At 35.3% G+C, this 24,323-nt stretch overlaps 1 protein-coding gene across 5 annotated transcripts in view; it reads left to right on the top strand.

The window, feature by feature from the left end:
- Positions 1–24,323, top strand: part of OPA1 (OPA1 mitochondrial dynamin like GTPase) — a 49,369-nt gene that overhangs the window by 5,899 nt on the left and 19,147 nt on the right. Inside the window, exons 5-28 of one of the 5 annotated variants that reach the window (XM_058812607.1) lie at positions 102–155; positions 989–1,056; positions 5,616–5,714; positions 9,725–9,778; positions 10,815–10,919; positions 11,832–11,918; positions 12,294–12,407; positions 12,727–12,807; positions 13,215–13,289; positions 13,595–13,666; positions 13,806–13,905; positions 14,431–14,561; positions 15,092–15,164; positions 15,256–15,328; positions 16,086–16,201; positions 16,808–16,872; positions 17,461–17,537; positions 17,771–17,936; positions 18,463–18,615; positions 19,223–19,331; positions 19,966–20,045; positions 21,182–21,322; positions 22,648–22,764; positions 24,019–24,112. In XM_058812607.1, coding sequence (XP_058668590.1) covers positions 102–155; positions 989–1,056; positions 5,616–5,714; positions 9,725–9,778; positions 10,815–10,919; positions 11,832–11,918; positions 12,294–12,407; positions 12,727–12,807; positions 13,215–13,289; positions 13,595–13,666; positions 13,806–13,905; positions 14,431–14,561; positions 15,092–15,164; positions 15,256–15,328; positions 16,086–16,201; positions 16,808–16,872; positions 17,461–17,537; positions 17,771–17,936; positions 18,463–18,615; positions 19,223–19,331; positions 19,966–20,045; positions 21,182–21,322; positions 22,648–22,764; positions 24,019–24,112 — 2,304 coding nt within the window. The remainder of the gene's footprint in view (positions 1–101; positions 156–988; positions 1,057–5,615; positions 5,715–9,724; positions 9,779–10,814; positions 10,920–11,831; positions 11,919–12,293; positions 12,408–12,726; positions 12,808–13,214; positions 13,290–13,594; positions 13,667–13,805; positions 13,906–14,430; positions 14,562–15,091; positions 15,165–15,255; positions 15,329–16,085; positions 16,202–16,807; positions 16,873–17,460; positions 17,538–17,770; positions 17,937–18,462; positions 18,616–19,222; positions 19,332–19,965; positions 20,046–21,181; positions 21,323–22,647; positions 22,765–24,018; positions 24,113–24,323) is intronic. The other 4 variants (XM_058812608.1, XM_058812609.1, XM_058812610.1 and 1 more) reach the window with 4 other exon arrangements.

The raw sequence follows: 24,323 nt of genomic DNA, 5'->3' as shown, positions 1-24,323 counted from the left end.
TTGTGTGGTCCTCCAAATGAAACAAAGATCCCTCATCTTTATCTTGCATTTTGTTTTGTGTCTATAATTTTTATTTCCCCTCTTCTGCTGATTTTTCACAGGTTACAATTTGGTTAGTGAAGTCATAGGAGCTTCTGATCTACTTCTGTTGTTAGGTGTGTAAAAGCCCTTTTTCCTGCCTTTAACCTGCCTTTTTACAGCAAACTGTTAAAGCACTACTATACTAAGAGGAGTGAATATCAATATAAATACAACTATTTACAGCAACTTAATATGGATTTATAAATACTTTCCAACTATTTTTAGAATACTTCATAGAATCACAGAATATGCTGAGTTGGAAGGGACCCATCAGGATCATCGAGTCCAACTCCTGGCCCTTTTCAGGGATATCTTGAAAATCCCACCCTGTGCCTGAGAGAGGTGTCCAAAAGCTCGTTGAGCTTGGTGCTGTGACCAGATCCCTGGGGAGCCTGTTCTAGTGCCCAGCCACCCTCTGGGGCAGAACTTTTCCTGCCTAGGTCCTCCCCTGTGGGAATGAATAGGTGAATGGTTGATGTATCTCTGCCACAGTCTTTAGCAGATGCTTTTTATTTCAGGCTTGTTCCAGAAGCTTCTTTTGAAAACCTGTCATTACAATAGGAAAGGTTTTTTTTCTCATTACAGTAGCATCAGTGGATTTTGTATTATCCTTCTTTCTCAAAAACTAATTCTGCAATATTTTGAGAACTTTTAATAGTCTCACTGAAGCTCCCTGCTCCCTTGTGTTATAATTAATCTGCATCATAAACTAGATATAAAATTTTCAGATGAGTTTTAAACTGAGTTTCTTCTTCAGTTTCTTAAGATGAATTTTTTTTTATAGGAACTTTAAAGATTATTGAATTACTAACTCATAGAGGTTGAAGCTTTAATTTTCTAGTAACTGTAGTTTGAGATTTTAAGTGCCTTTTGCATCTTATTATTAGTTTCTGTAATTGTGTCCTAGGTTCCCCAGGAGAAACAGCATTCCGGGCTACTGACCAGGGATACGACAATGACAAGCAGTTCAAGAAGGTAATTACTCACTTGCAAACCTGAAAATGTCTCTATAAACAGGTATTTATGGTTTGAAAGTGCATCAGTAGCCCATTGCAGAAGTTAATTGGAAGCAGCTTGAAAAGTATTTATTGTTGAATATTAGTTCCGAATGCATTACTGCTTTTTATATATAAAATTATTGCAGGGATAATAAACATTTTGGTGTAAAGAACTACAAGGCAGACATGAATATGTTTAATAATTGCATTATTAAGAAAATTGGTCTGTTATAAGAATGTGATTTTAGGTATTGTATGTGCATTTGCAATTTTTCAGGGCATGATCTCCATGGCACTTGAGTTTATAACTTATTACTGAAGTTGGTTTAGGTGTTTATATTTATTTTTTAGCATTTCTGCTTCAAACTCGTTTCTGTTGACATTTTCGTAGTTTTAATTTTTATTTAAGTATTTCTGCCTTAAAGAATTTCCATTTCTTAAAGTAGTCTGTTTTTTTCTTTCTTTATCTAAATAAAGCATACATCATATTTTTGTTACTATTTTCTGGAAAATAATGTTACTGTATTTTCGTAACCTAAAGTTTTAGCACTTTTTTTCTTGAAGTCAAGAAGGTGAAGTTTATTTTTTTGTTTTCATGAACATTTCTGTTAAATTCCTAAATTGTCATATTGCTCATTCTTTAAAGGCTTTTATTTTTCTTGTGTATGTTTTTAAAAGTTGTTTTACAAAAATGGAAGGAAAACAATATATATCAGGGAATTTGTAAATGATCATATAGTTATTTTTGAACTGAAATATTCTGAACTATAACTGGGGCTTTTCCATAAACAACTTTTCTGTATATGCAGGCATGTATACATTTATTCTTCATTAATTCTGCATGGTAACATAGTGAAACATGTACAAAGCTCAGATCTTACAACCATTTTTCCTCCTGTAGAACACTGATGGATTTTTACACAAGAATTAACCTAGCTTTTTATTTCCCCTTTGTCTGTAAACTGTCTATGTTTTTCTCCAGAGTGATTGCTTTGCACAGGTTTCACTGTATAAATCTTAAAGAACACTTTACTATTGATTTGTGAAGAAGTGGCCATCTTAATTTATTGTCTCTGATGACTGAAATAACTGACACTTCTATTGAATACTAGTAATATCATTAAAACTTGTTATGATCCTGTGGTTGTTTTGGATGCAGGGATATCTGCATTTTAACTTTGACTGTGGTGTGGAAAATATCACCAGATTAAATTAATATGATTAAGAAAATTTTGTCTGGTCTAATGATTATATCTGATAAGAAACTGATTAATTTACTAATCAATGTGATCAGTTTGTACAGAATATTTCAAACTAGGCACATATGAATCCCTAACAGAGCATAATCACCAAGTTTGTTTGCAGGCAAAATTATTACTTTCAAGACAATGGATAAGATGGCCTTTTTGCATTCAATGCTTAGCACTGCCAACCATGGCTAGTTTAAGAGCTGTGATTGTATGGGCTCATAAAGTGATTGTATGGGTGCTCTAGTATGATACTCAATGTGCCTGATGAGAGATGGTTTTCTTCGTTTTGTTTAACTGATACATCTAGAAATTATTTGTTTGGAGGAATTTTCTGAAGAATTGTTACAGGATGTGGTCCTCAGACAAGTCTCTAAAAGCTTCCAGTAGACTGAGTGAGAAACCAGTTGTTTTGCAAAGTAACTGTAAGAGAGTGAAAGATGTCCCAAACACATTAGCTAACAAGAAGCAGTACCGCCTGATTTGGTGTTTATCTCATAATCTCTCATTTAATCAAAACAGTACAATATTTTTAAAAGAGAATTAAACTAAAATTACTGGAGTGTTCAGATAAGTAGTTTAAGTATGTGGCATCTAAATCTCTTTTTACCTGAATTAAATAAGAAATTTTGTTCTGGGAGAAAGAAGAGCAAACATAGTTACAAAAACTACAGTCTACAGTGAAGTAGAAGTACTGTATTTTAAGTGAGGAACTAGTTGAGGCTTCTACTTGAAACAGCTGTGTTACCTTCTTAGGTCATCTTGCACTATTGTGTCTCTACAAAAATTTTCTTTAAGAAATAGTTTCCTCTTAAAGCAGACAAATTCCAAAGCTTAACCTTTACCATTAAAGAAAACTTATAGTGATTATAGCTGTGATGGAGTTGGATTGAAAACTGTGACTCAGGTCTTGGTGTGGGGCTTAGAGTCCTTTCTCTGCTCTGCTTCTTTGCTACTGTGGAGACCCTGATGCTCCCAGGAGCAGTTGCAGTGTGTGATTGTCTCACCCAGCCTGCACAGGGTCACCTTCAGCTGGTGTAAGGAGCTGCACAAAATCCCACAGCCCCTGACCACAGCTGCTGCTGGAGAGTGAGAGAGACTTGAGTAAGGACTGTCACTCACATGGATTTATTTTTTAACATTTGTTTTCGGTTTTGTTCTTCCTTCCAACTTATGCAATAAAATTTCCATAATTTTCTCTTTTATTAAGAGTGCTATAATATTCTCAACTTAATTTCCAGTTTCATGTTATAGATGCTCTGGATAAAATTGTTACCTTTATTCAAATTCTTAAAAATTGATCTCTTTACCTATCTTGTAATTTTCACTCCTTTGTATTCCTTTTAAAATAAAGAGAGTCATACTCAGCTCTAGTGCAGTATATTAACTTTTAATACAAGATAATAGGAGATGGGAGAAGTTTAAAGAATACACAGTAACAATGTCAGGGTTTGTCCCAATATGTTATTCCTTACCCTTTACAGGGTTTCTTTGACAATGAAAACAATAATGTAATGGCTGTAAAGAACTTGATTTTTGAAATCACATTAATTGATTGGTGTTGATTTTTCTAGCAAAAATTCTTTAAAGGACAGGTTGATTTTGGTGGAGGGGCATGAGGTGATAGTGTCCAATGACAGAGAGATATCAATATTTTTGTGTCTTGGTATATGCCAGCTGGGGTACTGTGTGTATAGTTCTGTGCTATTTAAAGTTCCTAATTTTTTTAATGTTAATTTATCTTTTAATCTAAACCAGTAAATTAAGATCTAAAATATAAAGGAAATAATAATGTAATTATTGATTGTAACATTATCTTCTTTGTATCTATCAGAGAAGCCTTTTAAATGATATAATTTTTTTATTTGAATATTTTATTAAGTGGTGTGACTGTAGTTGCAAATTATTCTTGTCATACTTTATTGTGGAGTAGGAGTCGCATGTACCAGATGTCTTTGAAAGGAATTGCTGATTAAATAATTCGATTTGGTGACTTCAAGCTTCTGTTACTTCCTGTTTAAATGCTGAAAGGCCTTCATGGCAGATTTTGTTCAGTGTTTTTTCTTGTATTTTTGGGCCCATAGCATAATGTTTAAAGGGAATGTGTTGGTCATACTCAGAGTTTCCTTGTCTGCAAAATATAATTAATGTTCTTCTAATACTAAATGAGCCATGAGGCTTCCTCTCCTTGCTGCTGTGTAGGAATCAAATCTTTTGCCTGAGTTCCTGGCTCAGTTGCTTGTCTGGCATTAGAGGCATTTATTAAATCTGAAAGTGGTTTAGTAAAACGCAAGAAGCTTCAAATTATACAAATCACTGTTTAACAAATGCTTATATTTGGTCATTTGATTGTGTCTCTCCTTTTATCCATTCTCTTGTGTTGTTTATCCTTATGTGTACATGCCTGTGTGTGTATTTCATGCAACAAATGTATATCTTGATGATGGATGTCTTGAATTCTTACACCAAAGTTCTGTTTCAGAGTTTTGATTCCTGAAGTACATTTTTGAAACATTTCATTTCACTGCATGTTTTCTTAGAAGATGTAATTTTTTTTTTAAAGAACTGTTTGCATTCTCTGAAATAAACAGTTCATAAGCTTCTGGCATTGTATTTCTCAACCAATTTTGAAAGACAGCTCGTCATTATAGGATTGTTTGATGTGGAGGGAGAAGAGAACTAAGCTTTGTGGAAATGCTGAATGAGTAAAAAAATAAGCATCAAGTTTTAGGAAGTTTTGGAATGATCAGGAAGAGTTATGGCAGCATGAATTTAAATTGCAGTGTGTTAAGGAAGTGGAGAGGGAGGTTTTTCTTTTTTGTATGCTCAAGAAATTATTTTTCTTCTGCTAGTTTTAGAAAGTTAAGTACCAACCAAAAATCATCTTTTTATAAACTGTCTGTATTCTTTAGGTCATTTTTGCTTTGTTTTTATTCTTAGCAAAACTTTTACTGACAAAGATGAACGGAACAGATCAATAATATTTTAAAGCTGAGATAGTTACAGATGGATTTTTTAAAAATATTTAGATGCTTAGTTAAAGTTGAATATAATTGTAAAATGTAGCTAAATGTTGGTTGCTTTGTTCTGCCTGGATTTGCAAAGTGCATGGTTTTGCTGACTATCCACTCCAGCTAGCAAGAGACCTTGCTAATGAAATTTCACTTGCATTTGAATTGACCCGTTCATACCTGTTTTTCATCTGTCTTTGTGTCATGCCTTTTGGTTTAACTTTGTTCTCCTTACACCCCAAATTTTTCCTCTCCTTTTTATTATAAACTCCCGGCAGGGCCTGCTTGGGGAGCTCATTCTGTTACAACAGCAAATCCAGCAGCACGAAGAGGAAGCACGCAGAGCCGCTGGCTTCTCTTCCCAGCAGAAGCGCAAGGTGATGCCCTGAGGGACAAAATGTTCTGCATTCACTCTAATCCAATACTTCAGCTCTCTGCATTTGAGCTAGAAAAATCTTACTAATTAAATCATGGATGCAAGTAATTGGCCAACTTCACTACAGATGGGTAGTCCTGTTTCAGTTTAACCAAGTTGCATTTAAAGCATGATGTTAAAAGCAAAACAGGTACTTTGTGTCGCTTTGAAATTGTATTATCTCTGCCTCTATAAAAAGTGTTATTTCAAGTTCAAACATTAAAAATGCATTTAAGGAAAGTACATGAATGAAACCTGTTTACTGTTGCTTGTTTCTGGTAGCTCTGTCTTGTAAGAGTGTAGCTATTTACAGGGAATATATTTCTGGGAGTTTTTGTCCCCTGCTTTATACTGTTGCCAATCTGAAAATGACAGCAGCTCCTTAGTAATAATTTTGCACAGACAATTGAATGCTGCTAATAACAGTATCTACTGTCTATTTATCAGTGGTAGTCCCTTGTCTGTTCTCCATCTTAAAGCAGAATTTTTACTGATTTGTTGCGCTTGTTGAACATCTGTACTTCTCTTTACTTATTTAATTTAAGCTCTGATCATTTTGTTAATTATTATATGGCTGATTGGAAATCCCTCTTAAATTGGGATGTTTTAGTTGTCTGATCTGTTGCAATCTGTAATTCTTGACCACGTTGCTTTGTTGGCTGCTTTTGTGTCTCCTTAAAAACTTTGATTAGTCATACTTCTCAGCAGCTTTGGAATTGAGCACTGAATACAGAACACGATCTTCTGTACCTCTGAAAATAAATCCCACAGAAAGAGAAATGCTCTAAATATTAATTAAACTTTTAGGCATATTTGCATAGCTGTAATTGTCATGCTTTTGAGTCCATCAACAGAGGAAAACAGTGTTCTCTGAAAGCATAGTAGTACTTCAGTGTTTTACTTTCTTACCATGTTATTTTATATGGTTTGGAGTTACAAGCTCCCTTGTCAAATTGTATACAGTTTATTGAGAGATCCAAAGTATGGAATAATAGATTTAAGTAATAATAACATGTATGAACATGTAAAAATTGCTGGAGAACCAATGCAATACTTGATATATAAAAATTTATCAGCCTAATAAACACATTCAGGGAAAAAATGAGCTTGATACTACATTTCTTTATGATTGAGATTCTCCTTTTTAATACTGTGTTGCAACTAATTCCACAATTCCCAAGCTGTGAAGAAACTGCAAGGGCTGTCTTTATAAATGTTTTCCTGTCCTCCATGGCAGGTACTCTGTGTTTTCATAGGATTGAAAGTCTACCTTCCTTTGCATATGGAAAATTTTCACTTAGCATTCAATGTGCTGTTTGGCATACATGCCTTAAGACAAAGAATGAGTCATGTTTGTCAAACTAACTTTTATTTTTGAATCAATTTGAAAGAGATGGTAAACTCTTTAATATGTTGATATGATGATATGGGTCAAAGAATCCAATTATTGATCCACATTCACTTTTGGAAGAACAAATTGTGACTGTCAATGAAATAAGTCATTGCAGACCTTTCTGATAGGACATAAACTAACCCTTTTTGTTTTTTAACTGAGTGTCTTGCTTGCATGTCTATAATAAAAAATGGTATTTTTATTTCAGTTCTTTAAAGTTTCGTTGCCTAATTTACTTGCATATTTTTCCATTTTAATTTATTTACTCAGTATTAAATATACTGCAGTTGTAAATTGAGTAACAGTACAAACCATCTCGCAATCAGGAGAAGATACTAAAAACAAAAGTTTAATCTTCTCTTGTTGATTTTTTTGGGGGGGGGCAGCCTGTTAAATATTTAGTAGTAAAATTGTTTACCACTGCACTGTGCATGGCTGCGTGAATGCATTTTGTCTGGGCCTTAATATTTTCATTTGAATTATTGGAAATTGTTGTAGTTCTGCACATAATCAGTTTAAATTATTTGCAGTGAACAGATATCTGTGTGCAAGGGCTCTTCATTAAAAATAAGTCTCCAGCATCCTTTTCTCATAATTCTTTATGGTGGCAATGGGGAAAGAGGGAGTAATCTTGAGTTGCAAATCATATTGAACTGGATTAAACAAATACTCAGGTACCTATAGAAACATACTGTAATAGTTGATTTGGGGGGGGGGGGAGGGAAGGATAGAAATCAGTCTTATGTGACTGTTAGTACTTCAAATTGATACCTTAGCTTTTATGGCAACTTTAAAATTTCTAGCACTATTTTAGACTACATGTTCAAAAGACTATATACTAACTTTGAAATCACACCTGCACCAAGCACTGAGGCAAAGGCATCATTCTAGAGCTGTTTGTTGGTTTTGGCACAACTTATCTAAAGTCCCTGTTAGAATTAATCATCAGTGCTAGATGATTCTTTGCTTCAGATCTCAAAACACGAGGCTGTGCAGTGTTTTGTTTTTCTGCATTGAACAGAAGCATCAGCCCACACAGACAGTGCCTGTGGTTGGAGGGGTCTGTAGGGAAGCACTTCAGAGGTGCATCATGGCCCCACAAGTCCTCTGAGAAAATGTTACCTCCTTTGAAAGTCTGCAGCACATGGAAACACTTTGTTTTCCTTTTCTTTCCTAAATTTTCTTGCCTCTTTTGGCTCTGTGCATCACTCTCTTTGCATCCTGTTTTTATTTTCCCCTAATATCTCTGAGGTGTTGGAGGCGTGTGTGTATGTAAATATATATTTACATATAGCAGCCTGTAGCTGCATGCATCAAATCCTCTGTTCAACTAATCCTGTTTCTGATGTACTTTTGCTACCACTGAACTAATTAACAGCAATGAAAAGTTAATTTACAGCCTTTTGTCTTTGCTCTTTATGAAAGAAAATAATGGCGGTAAGATGGAAGTGTCAGCTTGGATTTCTTTCTATAAAGTGCAGACACAATTGTCAGGCTTAACAGCTAAATGATAGTGAGCACTATGAATACTTGTGGATTATAATTCTTGTTTAGTCTGTAACAACTCCTGTAAAGTTTTAGTAATGGAATTAATTTATGTCTAAATAACAGCTGTCCTCTGCATATTAGATAATATGCTCTTTCTCATCTGAAGCCAACTTGAGTTGTAAATGTCACATGGGCTTTATCACATGAACTTTACTTAAATATTGACAGATTCAATAATTGTTTAGGTTACCATTTTTTCTAAATTGAATATTTTATCAGTCGACCATTAGATTTTGTTGTTTGTAAATATTTACGTCATAAGAATTTGTATTCCATCATTAATGCTTTTTGCCTTTGTGTTAGTAAAAGGGGATTGTTTAAAACAACTGTTTACTGCATCTTGATGAACACATTTTAGGAACATTTGGCTTAAAATGTTTCTTAGTGCTTGATCTTACTACATTAATTCCTTGAATCTCAAGATGTCTTGTAGTATAATATCCTAATTTTTCTAGTTTCAATGTAATTTAAATAATTTTGAAATAACCCTTCAAGACTGTCCTGCCTGTCTAAAATGTATGAAGTTGTGTAGCATGTTTAGAATTCTGACAAACAAATAAGAATGCTTTATGCATATTCATAAATAGTGAATACTCACCTGAAAGTATTTTCTGTAGTAAACAGGTGTTCAGTGATTTTATCACATTAAAATGATGTTACTTCAGAAAGTGGATATACAAGATCCTGAGAGTTTGGCCACTAAAACTATATTTAGTTCAGTGGCCTGAAATCTCAGCACTATATGAAGCTGCTTTTCCTTAAGCCCACTTTCCCGCTGTTAAGTCTTGAAGGGTTAATTTCTACATTTGCATGTACTGAAATTCAGACAATTCTTTGATGGAAAGTTCCTGTTGCAGATGGGGCTTTCCATCAGCTTTACATTTCAAATGCTAATTGAAGAATTTTACTTGCTGTAAAATGCATGTCAAGTCACTTTTCTTATGTGGAATGAAACTTCCAATTCGTAATTTGGTGACTTACAGTGCTTAAACTAAACAAGTGATGGTAGCCATGGTTATTTTTCTTTGTAGGTTTCTGACAAAGAGAAGATTGATCAACTTCAAGAAGAACTACTGCGCACTCAGGTGACTTTTCTGAGTTATTGTCGCCTTAAGTAGTGATTTATGTGTAGCAGACTCAGATTTACTAGACAAAAGCACACCTGAAGTATATTTGGTAAAAATGCAGTGCTTTTTTCAGTCTCTGAATGTATCAATGCAGAGTCCCCTGTGTTGACAGAGAGCAAAGGTCAATCTAGTCTGTTCTTCTCTGACAATGACTTACAGAAAGCAAGACCTCATTGCAACCAAGTTTTAATCTCACCTTGATAGGCCAGACAGAACTAGTTATATGTAAGTTAGATTTTTTTCAGGGATGATGCACATTAGTCATATTTGTCAATGTTTGGGTTTTCTTGCTCACATTAATGTACAATTAATCTTTTATCTGCAGGCTTCTAAACTGATTGGCTCTTTGGCTCAGCTATATTTTATAGGGGCTTTCCTAACTTCATGATACATTTGCTAGTTTTGAGTGCATTTATTACTTACATTTTTTTAATAACATATTGAAATTTTTTTTTTTTTTAAGTACGCTCAGGCCAAATATATTTCCACATTGTAGACAAACATTTTCAGAGCAGATATCAAAACTATATACATCTCTCATCTTTAGAGTACCACTACAATCTCCTAAACAAGGCTCAGCTGGTACAGTTGTCTCAATCTGAGATTTTATGCTGAAGAAAGGGTCTAAACAAGGCTTGCCCATTTTGATTGAATGGCCAGTTCCCACTGACACTGATTTCTGTCTGATTCCATATGTGTAGCTTCTTTGAAAATGATGCTTAAGATGCTTTAATACTGATCTTTGTGTCCTGAGGTTTGAATAGTGTGCTCTTATAAAAACTTTTGAAGCAAATGGGTTGCACTGCAAAAAATAAAGTCATTCTGACACTCTTCTCTTAGTGACCTTGTATTCTTAGTAACTAGTGATCATTAAGGTTTCTATATTTCTGAAAGACCTGCCTGAAGGATTTTAAGTTTTTCATAGGTAAAACTTTGCTCATGTGAATCTGTTACATCCATAATTACACAAATATGTTTGTACTACTTTTTATAGCTCAAATACCAAAGAATGCTTGAGCGATTAGAGAAGGAGAACAAAGAATTGAGAAAATTGGTACTGCAAAGAGATGACAAGGGAATTCATCAGAGGAAGTTAAAGGTATGTGTTACAAAACCACATTGAAATATAATTACACCATATTTCCATTATGCTATTCTAAATTGCATTTGTTAATTCATATATAAACTTCTAACATTTGTTTTAGAATATCTCTGTTAATTTTTTGAGTCATCAGGACTTTCATACATCTTTTATTCTTTAACCATATAACTTTCGGAGGTGGCTTCAATTGAAAACCATGAAGGGGTTACCATGTCTAACTAAATAACTTACCTAAGGAATTGGGAAATGTGGCTTGGTTTTTCATGTAGCCTGACTGTATTTTCAGATAATCTTGCTTCCAACTCTTTTTACACACACAGTCTGATACCTTTGTGCTTTGTCATGAGTCTCATTGAGTTTGGTAGGAGTAAGTTATGGGGTCAGGGAACATCATTTAATGACTGTATAAATCCAGTGAGACTAGCTTTTGTTTTTGTCTGCCAACATCCTGAGCATTTTAAAAATAGATGTTTTCTGCTTCTCTGTGTGATTTCTTAACCTGTATGGATATTGTTCTTTCCTCTGGGAAGGGAAAGATGAATCTTACTTGTGCACAAGTTTGATAACTCTGTATCCTTGTTAATGTTTATTGTTCATCAAACTAAATAATTGTAGATGTTTAATGGAAGAAACTCAATTTAGCTTAACCTGAAAGCTGCAAAGTTTGCACTTTGTTGTTCTCTTATGCTGTACATAGGAGCTTTCATTTTCCCCCTTCATCCACAGGAGTCAGGAAGTGACTTTACTTGGTAATGTATTTCATAGAACAAAGATAGCTGCAGTATAGACAGCTGTGGTTTCAAACCATCAGGAGAAAGTAAAATAATTTTTGCAGAAATTTACAGAAGTAGTCTGAAACTTCTGTTCTCTTATTTGGCTGTGTTTTCTCTGTGTACTTTTTTTTTGTAGAAGTCCTTGATTGATATGTATTCTGAAGTACTTGACATCCTGTCTGATTATGATGCCAGTTATAACACTCAAGATCACCTACCTCGAGTAAGTAGATAACAAGTTCAATGACTTCTATTGAAACACCAGTTTTACAATTAAATAGAGCATTTCATTATATTCCAGAATAATCCAGAGTTAGTGCTTGGCTATTTTCTTGTAACTCCACCTTTTTGCTTAAGACATGTCTTTCATTTTAAAAGCAATTAGATATTTTTGAAAATAACAAGTTTAACCATGCTATGCCTGTTTTGGCTCTTAGATAAACCCTGTCTAGATTCAGTTACTGCTGCTGTGCTCGGGTTTCCATTTTAAATGGAAATGGCTAATGTTGATAGAGATGCATGTCTTCCTAGTCAGCTTTTATCTAAACTTCCAAAATATCCTTCCAAAAGCCAATGTCTGTTTAAACTTTCACTTAAGGTGGTGGTGGTTGGAGACCAAAGTGCAGGAAAAACCAGTGTGTTAGAAATGATCGCCCAGGCCCGCATATTCCCTCGAGGGTCTGGGGAGATGATGACACGTTCCCCTGTCAAGGTAAGGAACATCCTCATCTCTGAATCAGCATTTGCTGCGTTGTTCTCCCTCTGATTATGACAAGCATCCATGTGCATAGGTTTATAAAATGGCCTGTAAGCAAGGGAGTTGTTTCAGCTAATGACAAGAGCTCTGCAGGTCTGCATATGATCTGTGTGTACTGTCTGAGTAGGAGCCAGTACCATTTAGTAATTTTGTGCAAAATTATCATTACATATAACTGTGTTACTACAGAGGGAAGTATACATATGTCAAGTACTTCTCATGTTTCTCTGTGTTAGATTTGCTATACTTTCTCATTAAAGCTTTTAACATTTAGGTGACCCTTAGTGAAGGCCCCCACCATGTGGCTTTATTCAAAGACAGCTCTCGGGAGTTTGACCTGACCAAAGAGGAGGATGTAAGTGTAATAAAGTGACTGGAAGTTAATGAGACTTACTTCTGTTGATTCTCTGAATAATTTTGTATCTCTGTGATCTCTAAGCCCCTGTTTAATTAGAGTGAAAGATGTTTAGTGGGGCAAGGCATTGTATTAGCTATTAAATTATCTCTTTGGCTGGCACTGAAGTGGATAAAATGTTGAGGGCTCCTTGTGCCAAGACACTTTTTGAAGCATGAAGGGTTCTTCAGGTTATCTGTCATTTAGTGCCCTCCCCATTTACCAGACTTACTAAAGATGCATTTGAAATAATACTTATAAATTGAGATCTTCATTCCTAACTAAAAGTGGTTTTCTGTGTAGGTAATTTTTCTTCTATCACAGTTATAAAGAATTTTCTGTTTGATATTTTGCTTTTCTTGTAACAGCTTGCAGCTTTGAGAAATGAAATAGAAATCAGAATGCGAAATAGTGTGAAAGAAGGGTGCACTGTTAGCACTGAGGTAAGACTTTTCAAATATTTCATGGTAAATATCTGTGTTTGTATGTTTTGGAAGTATTCTTCAGCAGAGGGATTGTGATGAATCCAGTCTGCATATACTTTGTGTTTTGCAGTATACAAGGTGTATTTGGACTGTTAAAATGAGTTTCATACAATAATGCTGCATTTATATTTGCATTAAAAGTTGTACTTCCTATTTAAAATTATGAGTTGTTGCTGAATAAAACATATGTGTGTTAATATAGTTTTATATATGTGTTTGTCTATGTAACTATGTTCAAAATAAATTTCAATTTTATTTCACAGACCATCTCCTTAAGTGTGAAAGGTCCTGGTTTGCAGAGAATGGTATTGGTTGATTTACCTGGAGTCATTAGTGTGAGTAGGCAATAATTTTTAAAATGAAGACATGTAAATAAAGTGGTGTTATTGATGAGAACATTAGCCATTGGGGATTTTTTAACATGTTTTTTTCTTTGTTTTTCTTTAAATATTTATCTCCATATGCATATTAAAGACTGTGACATCAGGTATGGCTCCAGATACGAAGGAAACTATCTTTAGCATCAGCAAAGCCTACATGCAGAATCCTAATGCCATCATCCTCTGTATTCAAGGTACTAAGAGTCTAAACAATTATCCACTTGTATTTTTAATCATGGTTCATATGTTACTCTGGAGTCTGTTCTGATGGTATTTTTCCTTTTGTGATAATCTGTGTAGTGTACAAAACAGCATGCTGTGGAATATCTGTTTATAAATTAGGCAATCTGTGCAAAATTTGTGGCAAAAGCAACTTTTTGCTAAGAGTTATTGTAGCATTAAAGAAAAATGGTGGTGGTAATAAAATTCAAGTTTTCCACAGAAGTGTTTTTGGAGGTAGCATGCAATAATATTGAATAAAATATAATGTTGAATATTTTGAGTAAGCTGGTACTTCTTGAAAACTTAGAGAACTACAATAAACTTCTTTGTTTTGATTCTGGGAACAAAGCAATTTTTCCACTATGTGTATCCAAAAAATGGAACATAAGTCTACTTTTATGGGGTTAAATTTGTAACATGAAACTTGATGATGGCTACTGTGTTTTCAGTACTGTTAGATTACACAGTCCCTAAAATAAACTTTGTATTTATTTTAGATGGGTCAGTGGATGCAGAACGCAGTATTGTCACAGACTTAGTCAGCCAAATGGATCCCCAAGGAAAAAGGACAATATTTGTGTTGACTAAGGTTGATCTTGCAGAGAAAAATGTGGCCAGTCCAAACAGGGTGAGTCCAAAGAGGTGAAACTCTTTTTCTCATATTGTGCTGGCTGAAGTCACACATATAAAATAGTCGTGATGCTGGCAGAGATATTGGACCTTACTTGCCTGTTCTAGATGGGTTTGAGTGCTTATTCTGTATTGAGTTGATGATTTTTTTGGTAGTTATTGTTTTAATCTCTCTCAGGCCTTGCTTTTAGTGATCAGCTATGGGACTTCAGTCTCAGCTTGTTGTAATACTGATTCCTTTCATGAAGGTGACCTGAGCAAGTTCCATTTCCCAGAAAGGCTAAGGAAATTCTGATATAGGCATTTTTGTTGTGTTTTGTGTTCTGCTGTGTTAGGCCTTTTTTGATTTATGCCTTTATTTTTTTAAATTGTTTTGTTTTCAATCTTAGTAGAACTCATATCCCATGACAAACTGCTTCCTGCTGTAGTCTATGCACAGCTATGACTAGATCTGGCCTTAAAACTGTGGAATATCTCTGTGCAAAGTAATTGATGGTTTTTTTTTTTTTAAATCCTTTATTTTCATAGATCCAGCAAATCATTGAAGGCAAACTATTCCCAATGAAAGCTTTGGGTTATTTTGCAGTTGTTACTGGAAAAGGTAAAGAGAGCTCTAGCTCTGCTTATTTTGTTCTTGGTAGCCCAGAAAGCTATCTGAATGGAACTGTTGCAGCACTCTTTTCTTTTTGCAGGAAACAGCAGTGAAAGCATTGAATCCATTAAAGAATATGAAGAGGAATTTTTTCAGAATTCAAAGCTTTTAAAGTATGTTGCTATTTAATCCTTTCTGTTAAAATGAGCTTGTGTCGGTAAATGCTAGCATCAAATTTTCTCATGGAATTTAAAAGGATTGCAATGTGGAAACACTAATTGAGATTTAATATGCTTAAATTAAGTATCATGTTGAGGAGACCAATTTATCTTGGTTTCCTAATGCTTGCTGTAAGTCAGTGGAGACAGACAGGCATCTTCAGGCAGCAGCTGATTCCAGTGCAGTTCTGGGCCACTCTTCCAGGGTTTGTGTGTCTCTCCATCAGCCCTACAAGAACTAAGTTTCAGCCTGTCTAAGCACTTAGAGCTGAGAGGAGTAAATCCAGCCCAAAAGTGAGTGTTAGTGCCTGTAAATGTCAGTTGTCTTGGTGTGACCATGTAGTATTCAAAGAGTTAGTTTGTGTGTTCTGAGGGAGGCTCACTGAGTGGAGTTTTGATTTCACAGGCTGAGTGTTCTTCAGGAAAGTACAGTACATGATCTTTGGGACTGTGGTACCTGCACTGCAACCTCTAGAATAAAAACTTACTTAGGGTGGGGCTTTTTGTTCCTATGTTTTTTTGGGACTTTTTCTCCTTGCTTTGGTGATGATCTACACTGAGTATTTTAGAGGAAGAGACTGGAATTTGGGTTAGGTGCACAGTTACATGTTATTTTCTGCTCTGAGAAGCAAAGTTTATTCTAGAGAGCAGAAAATGGGGGCCTGAAAGCTTGGATATGCAGAGAACTTCCTCTGGCTGTCCTTCTTTACAGGACAAGTATGCTGAAAGCACATCAGGTAACAACCAAGAACTTAAGTCTTGCTGTGTCAGACTGCTTTTGGAAAATGGTGAGAGAGTCTGTGGAGCAGCAGGCAGATGCTTTTAAAGGTAAACATGTTTTGAAAAAAAAGGAACTAGCAACTTGTTATCAAACAATTATTTCTTCCATATGCGTGTAATGTTTTACCAGCATGTTTGGGCAATTGTTTTTCATACATTTTTTATTATCAGCATTTCCCATTAATTGGTAATTGCCCCAGGTAATTTCTGGAAAAAAACTAAAAATGTAATTTATGTTGCAAAGTACTACTTGCTCTAAAAATCAAAGGAGTAAAAAAGTATGAAGAACAAAAATCAAGTTGGGTTGTTTTTTTTTTGTGAGCAAAATACAGTTCTTCCACTGGATTAAGATGTTTAAAATGGCTTCTATATAAAAGTACCATCTGGTCAGCCAGGGCAGGGCTGATGTGTGCAGAGCTGGAAGCTGAATGACTCCTCTGTGCTTTTTTAATGCATGAATTCTGCAATTTGTAGACAGAGTATCTTGGCATAGACAGAAAAACTTTCTGCTCATTTGCAGACACACTTAAAGTTCCTGGAGAGTTTTTCATAAGCAACATTTGTAGCAATTTTAAGACCTGCTGAACTTCTAAGGTTGTCATGAAGTGCTCATAGACAAGTAAAAGAACAAGGCCCTGTTTCTGGTTTTTGCAGCCACACGTTTCAATCTGGAGACAGAATGGAAGAACAATTACCCCCGGCTGCGAGAGCTTGACAGGGTAAATTACACTGCTGCTATTACTGTGTGCTGCTAAGGGTTGAAGACTGTGAATCTAAATTTAAGCCTTTTAATTTCATTTGTAAAGGTTTCTTAAAGTTAACAAAGTACTGACATTTCAAAATGTTAGGACAGGGTAAATTATTGTAGGGGAAGGAAATACTGTTCTTCAGAATTGTGATGCTTCAGCATTTAAGTCCTTCACTCTTCTAGTATACAATTACCTGACTTAACTTGCCCCAGGGATAGGTCAGTGTTTCTTTGTGATCATGACAGAACTGGCAAAGAGAAGTTACATTCTCTGGTCTATCAGACTGAGTAACAAAACAGTTGGGATCTCATTTTGTAATTCTTTTATAGAGAACCTGAATATTGAAATGCCATGCCTGGGCAAAGGCATGCAAGACTTGGGAGGGAAGATGTGTGGTAAACCAGGGTGCCTGATGATATGCATACACATTGTTCAGAACATGACCAGGAGGCATCATTTGATGCTTAAAGGCCTTAAGGAAAAGGTCTTGAATTTTTTTACCTTTTGTATGGAGACATGATCAAACTACACATAATCGTATTATTTCCTTTTGCACAGAATGAACTGTTTGAGAAAGCAAAGAATGAGATTCTTGATGAAGTCATAAGTTTGACTCAGGTCACCCCAAAGCACTGGTACAGTAATTCTGGTTTTTTTTTTCCCCTACAATTTACTAGAAGTTTGCCTTTACAATAGAGTTCTAGAAAACAACATTATCAATTATGAGTAAGAAACTGTTTTTCTTGGACAATGTTTTGTGTTCCTATGATCTGTAATGTTGTTTTCCGTGTTCCTAACAAATTGAATGCACACCTATTAGTCACTTGTGTACTGGAAACCATCACATGTGTTACAACTCTCATTTTAGGGAGGAGATGCTTGAGAAAACTTTATGGGAAAGGGTATCTACTCATGTGATTGAGAACATATACCTGCCAGCAGCACAGACTGCAAACTCAGGGACATTTAACACCACTGTGGACATCAAACTGAAGCAGTGGACTGACAAGCAACTGCCTAATAAAGCAGTAGAGGTGAGAATTTAGTTATTTAAATTTAAAAATCAAATTAAAACTTAATTAAAATGTAAAATGAAAGCATAACTCCAGAGAAGTAAGATGATGTTTGAATGGCTGAACTGCAGTTCTTTTAACTAGCTAACATGTCAAAAAAGGCTGGCAAGATCTTGCTGTCCCAGAACCATTCAGAGCAAAAACATTGTATTTTGCTCTTCTGGTGAATTTTATCTATTAAAGAAAAAAACCTGAACCTATTTTTGCAAGGTTAACAAACCCCTCAAGTAGTTGTATTCACATTTAATAGATTTATGCAAGTTTAACAGAATTCTGCTTGCTACAATACAGTGAAGCAAAGTTTAATGTTGCTTTTATTAGCAGTGGATAAGGCAGCAAAGGAAAAGTCAGTGATTTATGTTTGTGTGGTTTTTTTTGGAAAGTCTCCAGATTTTCATACTTGAAAGAATTGTAGTAAATGTGCCTTTATCAGCTGGTGTATGGTGTAATGATCCATTTCAGGAGAAAATGTTTGCTAACTTTCCAGGTGGCATGGGAGACTTTGCAAGAAGAATTTTCCCGCTTCATGACAGAAAAGAAAGGAAAAGAGCATGATGATATCTTTGATAAACTGAAGCAAGCTGTCAAAGAAGAAACTATTAAGAGGCATAAATGGAATGAGAGAGCGGAGGATAGCCTGGTATAATGTAGTGGGCTTTTTGCCTTGAAATGTTTTTATTAGAGTTGAATAATCAGTATTTTTGCATTCTTACGCTGTAATCATAGAATGATTATTTTTGTGTCCATCTCACCTTTTCTATATGATGTTTTAATTCAGTGTTCCCCATTTCATTATTATATTTTATTAGTTATTGCCCTAAATTAGTTATTACCCTAAATAGTATCTAATAAAACTGTTTTGGTTCGTTCATGAATGTCCTCCATAATCCACTGGCTGCACTAGGGCAGCCTGGTGAGAATTGTTTGGCATCAGCTTATTTGTTCTGTTCAGTGTAGCCCTATAAAATAACATAATTTCATTTCCATCTTTATAGATTCTGTAATCCAGATGGATTTCATATCTTTTGCTTTATTTTTCCATTATTTATGCAGGCTGTAGAAAAGAATCAGAGGCACACAAAAATAATTTTGGCAGTGCCTTGAAAGGTGCATCTTGAATCTCTTGTGTGTGCCCGATAGAATCTGTTTTATCAGCCATTAAAAATGAAAAGAATACTAGAAATGGGTTGCTAACTAAATCCTGAATGAATGATTGCTGTGTGCTGAAGTGACATTGTGCATTGCAGCGGGTGATCCAGCACAATGCCTTAGAAGATCGGTCCATATCTGACAAGCAGCAGTGGGATGCAGCCATTCATTTCATGGAAGAGACGCTCCAGAGTCGGCTCAAAGACAGTGAGTGGTGTCATGTATTCCACTCTTCTTCCCCTTTTAATCTGAGCCAGTCTTGAGCTAGCTCACTTCACTGAAGGGCAGCCTTCATATCACCCAACTGACACAGTGGTGACTGCTTGCAGTGGTACTGATACTGAAATATTTAGCAAAATGCAGCCTGAAAACTCTCATGCTCTTGCTCTTAAAATGAGGCAACTGAATAAGAAGCAGTAGATATCTGTAAAGTCAAAAAATGGTCTAAATGCACATGTAATAGGACAGGATAAATTCAGGGAAAATAGTTGGTCTGTTTATGGTTTCTAACATAATCAGTTTTGATGCAAGTTGCAGCCAAGATAAGATTTGAGGATTTTTTAGCGCATGATTTGGAACGAGGAGGGTGATCTCAGTAGAGAGTTGTTGTGTTTTTTATATACTTCTTGACTATCTACTGGTTGGAAGTAATTTTTAAATTTTAGTAAAATACATCAACCATTGCTTGAAGTAAAATACACCTGACTTAACTCAGTGTGGGCTGTTTTATGTTCTTCAACATTAAATGTTCATTCTTGTTCACATACCTAATTTTGAAAGTTTAAATTTGGCTGGTTGCATATATTATGTTTGATACTTAACATCATACCTCCTTTTTCAGCTGAATCTGTTATTGAAGATATGGTGGGTCCAGACTGGAAAAAAAGATGGTTGCACTGGGTAGGCCGCACCAAAGAACAGGTAATAGTAAAAAAAATTAAAGAATTTACAGTTCACTACCTTTAGAAAACTTTGATTATTACTCAATAAATTTTCAAAACTACCAATTCTCTTCACACTATTTAGATGGCTACAAAAAAACCTCACTTGTCATTGTTTTAAATAGCATGGAGAATTTAGTATACATTTCCATGCTCCATCTACAGAGTGACTTGTAAACTGTTTTCCTTTTTTCAGCTGAATTACATCTTTGCTATTATGCCATTGACCTGTGTATTGAAGTTCTTGCAGTAGAAAGAAAGCAATGTAAGCAGGTGGAAACTGGGCTATTCTCTTCTATACTTTTCATGCCTGCCTTCTAAACAGAAGTCACATGCAGTTTCCTGTCATGCTCTACTTGGATTTAATTAGTATGTGATAGCATTATCATTTGCATTGTAATCACAGTTGTATCTTCTGATAGGCCCTATTCATCATAGGATCTCCTCTCATTTGCTCATAGCTTTTGGAAATTTCCTTTGAATTTTAATTGCACCTTTGGTTCAATGACCAGAGATGATAGGCTTTTTATATTACTTTTCCTAGATGTTTCTCAGTCTTATTCATACATTAAAGAAGTAAGCAGAATTTAAAAGGATAGACTAGGAAGTAATTGTTTTGCAGAAAAGAGTTTTACAGCTAGCTATATGCAGCCAGCTATTGGAGCATGGTAGTGACTTCAGCCTATATTAGTTGACTCTTATGAGCAGCAGCTTAAAGGTATGAACCTGTGGAGAGTTCCTGCTAGCTAATAGTCAAAAATTACAGTTTTAATCAGTGTCACAAGTGACATATGAATGTGAAACCCTGCTAGCAGATATTCATCTAGGGGAAAGGGGGCTAACACCAATGATTTTTTCCCACCCTTCTGTTCTTGTTCTGCATTTCTGTATACAATGAAAAGGGGAAAATTAAATTGACAGTGAATTATCCATTAAAAATGCTATATTTGATGTATCTTTGCACAAATTCATTTTGAAGTAACTTAAAAGTAATAGTTAACAGTGTCAGAGGTTTTTTCTGCCTTGGCTTGTTTAGCAGATAGAGTGTTTATTGGGGAGGTGCTGATGATCTCTGTGTCGCTAATAATAAATTCCAACTAATCATTCCTATCCTAGAATATTCGTAATGAAACAAAAAATGAACTTGAGAAATTAATCAAGTGCAATGAGGATCATCCAGCTTATCTGGCAAATGATGAAGTAACGACTGTCAGAAAGAATCTGGAAGCAAGAGGAGTAGCAGTGGATCCATGTCTGGTGAGATGCAGAATTGTAACAAGACACATGGAAGCCCCCTGTGAACATTTGAATGTTTTCTAGATGCCAAAGAAAAGATTTCATCTGAATACTGAGTTTGTAATGCAGATGTTTCCAAACAAATCACTGAGTGACTGCTTGCACGCAATTCACACACTTGTGTTGGCTGGCAGACAAAGGCTGTGCAGCACTTTGGAATCTGTCCCTTTAGACTGGAATCAGAATCTGCTGAGCAGACTTTCTTGCCTACGTTGTAACAAAACTTGTTAGAAATTATTGTTCAGATGTAATCAAGGCCTTTGTGAGCAAGTTACAGTAAAAACATACTGTGTATCCTACAGCTTTCAGTGTGGTTGTATGTGAAGTTCAGAGTTCATTGGTACAATGAAAAGAGAGAATTTTTTTAAAAAAATACTTAGAAAAAGGCAGGATTCTTTTAGAGTGTCCTGAGGGATTGTATTGTACATCTGAAATGTTCTGGAAAATTACATATCTCATTGCAGTGAAAGGCCCTGAAGGGTAATTAGACCTCTTGTCTCATTAAATGTGAGATTTTAAATAAATGAGAATTGAGACATTAATAAGTAATAGATGTAGATTTTCTATAGCAGTGATTTATTTTCTGCAATAACTTTGGCTACCTTTGCACCATTAATACATGCACTTCTTCTAGGAAGAAGAGTTGTAATATCTGCTGCTTTTTTCCTATACAGCACTTAGCATTTTTTATAAAGGTCATAGTAGTGATCCACATCTTCTACATGAGGAGGCTGAGTGGAAACTGAGTTTTATCTAGCTAAGCAACTGATTTTCTTAATTATGTTTTATGGGTTTTCCAGAGAGGCATCTTGATACACATGTTTAATTTTGAAGAATTGAAACATAATAAACCTAATCAAGAAAAGTTATAAATGTTTGTTTACATAAGACCCATTAAATATTTCTCTAAGCTTTAATCTGGCTTAATTGGTAAATTAATGGGTACAACTCAAAAATGTGTTCTCAGTGTGAATGTAAAGAATGTTTTCTAGTATATAATTTAACAGGTTTTGGCCACAAACTGTATTTTTAAGCATTCAGTTATGTTCATGGAAGAGTAGGTTTTTAAATTGACAAGTCATCTGTAGTGTTTGCCAAGTGTAACTAACACATTAATCATATCCCAGTTGCAGACAAATTGCTGGGAAATATTTGGATGCATGTTACATGATAGGAACAGTGGAATTTGGAGTTACATTTTAAAATTCAATGCAATCATTAATCTAAGCACGATAGTGAGTGTATGTATTTATTTATTTAGTCAAATTTAAATACTCTTTTCCTAGATTAAAGACACATGGCACCAAATTTATAGAAGATACTTCCTGAAGTCTGCTTTGAGCCACTGCAATCTATGTCGAAGAGGCTTCTATTATTATCAGAGGCATTTTGTGGACTCAGAGGTAAATTAAAGAACAGATGTTCTTCATCTATACTGGTGTTTTGCCTTAATATTTCTATTTTAGCTGAAAAAAGAATCTAAAAGTACTTTAAAGTAGCCTGACCAGGTAGCTGGTGATCTCAGATACATTTTACATGAGGCTTGTAATGGACAAAATGCCATCCTGGTGGTAATTATGTAAAATGACCACTAGGTATCAGCCATGACCTAAACATCTGTTTCTAATCCTTGTGTATTGAAAATGCACTGTTAAAACCAGTAGTGTACAGCTGTTGATATGTTTTTGATAGCCATTTCTCCTGCTTTCCCATTGATAGTTATTTGCTTCACTTATACAAAAAAATTTAGAAAACATCCCTATGGACTTATAGGAAAACTATGGTCAGTAAATGTTTATCGTTAATGCTTGGAACCATGTGTGATCAATGGGGAAAAAAATGAACAGCTATGAAGTTTCCAAACAGGTCTTTATAAATAACTTTTCCAGTTTTGTGAACCCGAGCTTGTGCAAGAAATGACAGTATGGATCAAATCACTCAAAGAATACAGTATTTTCTTACCATTATCTTTTAAATCAAAGAGAAACTGCTGGAAAGATAGAGGTCCTCACTTTTTCTCTTACTAAGCCATGAAGCCAAAAATATTTGTTACTTTAGAAATACCTTTGCCTGTAAGAGATAAGAGAGAAGGTATGGAGACCTACCTTTTCATGACACTTAAACCTGCTATTCATGTTCCTGTCTTTTTTAAGGTGCCCTAATGTGAACTTAATGCTCCCTCCTGCTGTCCTTGCAGGTGTAGAAACTGTCTCTTCTGTTGTTAACAAATGCAGCTCTTGGCCCAGCCCTGTCTTCAGAAGCATTTGTCATGCAGGGAGGCACAGCCTGGAGCTCAGCTGTTGTCTCTCAGTGAATTTGCTACCAGCAGTGGTGTTCCAGTGAGCCTCAGGTTACACTGCCCAGCCTGCATAAAGTGTGTGCAAATTGTTTTTCCATGGTTTCCCATAATACAGCTCTTTCTGTTGAAAATAGCAGACATGAACGTGATGCAGTGCATTAAGGCTGATGTGGTTCCTGTGAAGTATTTTTGATGTGTTTCCTTGTTACCTACACCAGTAATTCTGAGGGATTTTTGTGCAAAGCCTGGATATATATACATGAGGTTACAGTTGCTGCTAAAAGTGTCAAGGGATTCTTGTGTGTGTAGGATGTTCAGTGGACACCAGGGGTTGACCCCACAGGTTCTGTCGTTGCAGCTCGAATGTAATGACATCGTGCTCTTCTGGCGGATACAGCGAATGCTGGCCATCACAGCAAACACCCTGAGGCAGCAGCTCACCAACACTGAAGGTAAGGCTCACTCACTGGAAGGGCTTGAGACAAAAAATTATCTCTTTCTAAAAAAGTCATCCAATTATAATTTTGCTTAGAGGGGAAATACCCTTTGAAATTTAAAAATATTTCTCAAAGAATTTCCATTCTTAATGGCCCAAAGAAGGGGCTTTCAGAAGTTTGCCTTTTCTCCTATCAGGTTAAGAAGTATGGTAACATATATTGTATC

The sequence above is a fragment of the Ammospiza caudacuta genome, chromosome 11 (assembly GCF_027887145.1).
Source record: "Ammospiza caudacuta isolate bAmmCau1 chromosome 11, bAmmCau1.pri, whole genome shotgun sequence".
In the NCBI taxonomy this organism is placed as follows: Eukaryota; Metazoa; Chordata; class Aves; order Passeriformes; family Passerellidae; genus Ammospiza; species Ammospiza caudacuta.
This window is presented reverse-complemented; position numbering and strand designations above follow the sequence as displayed.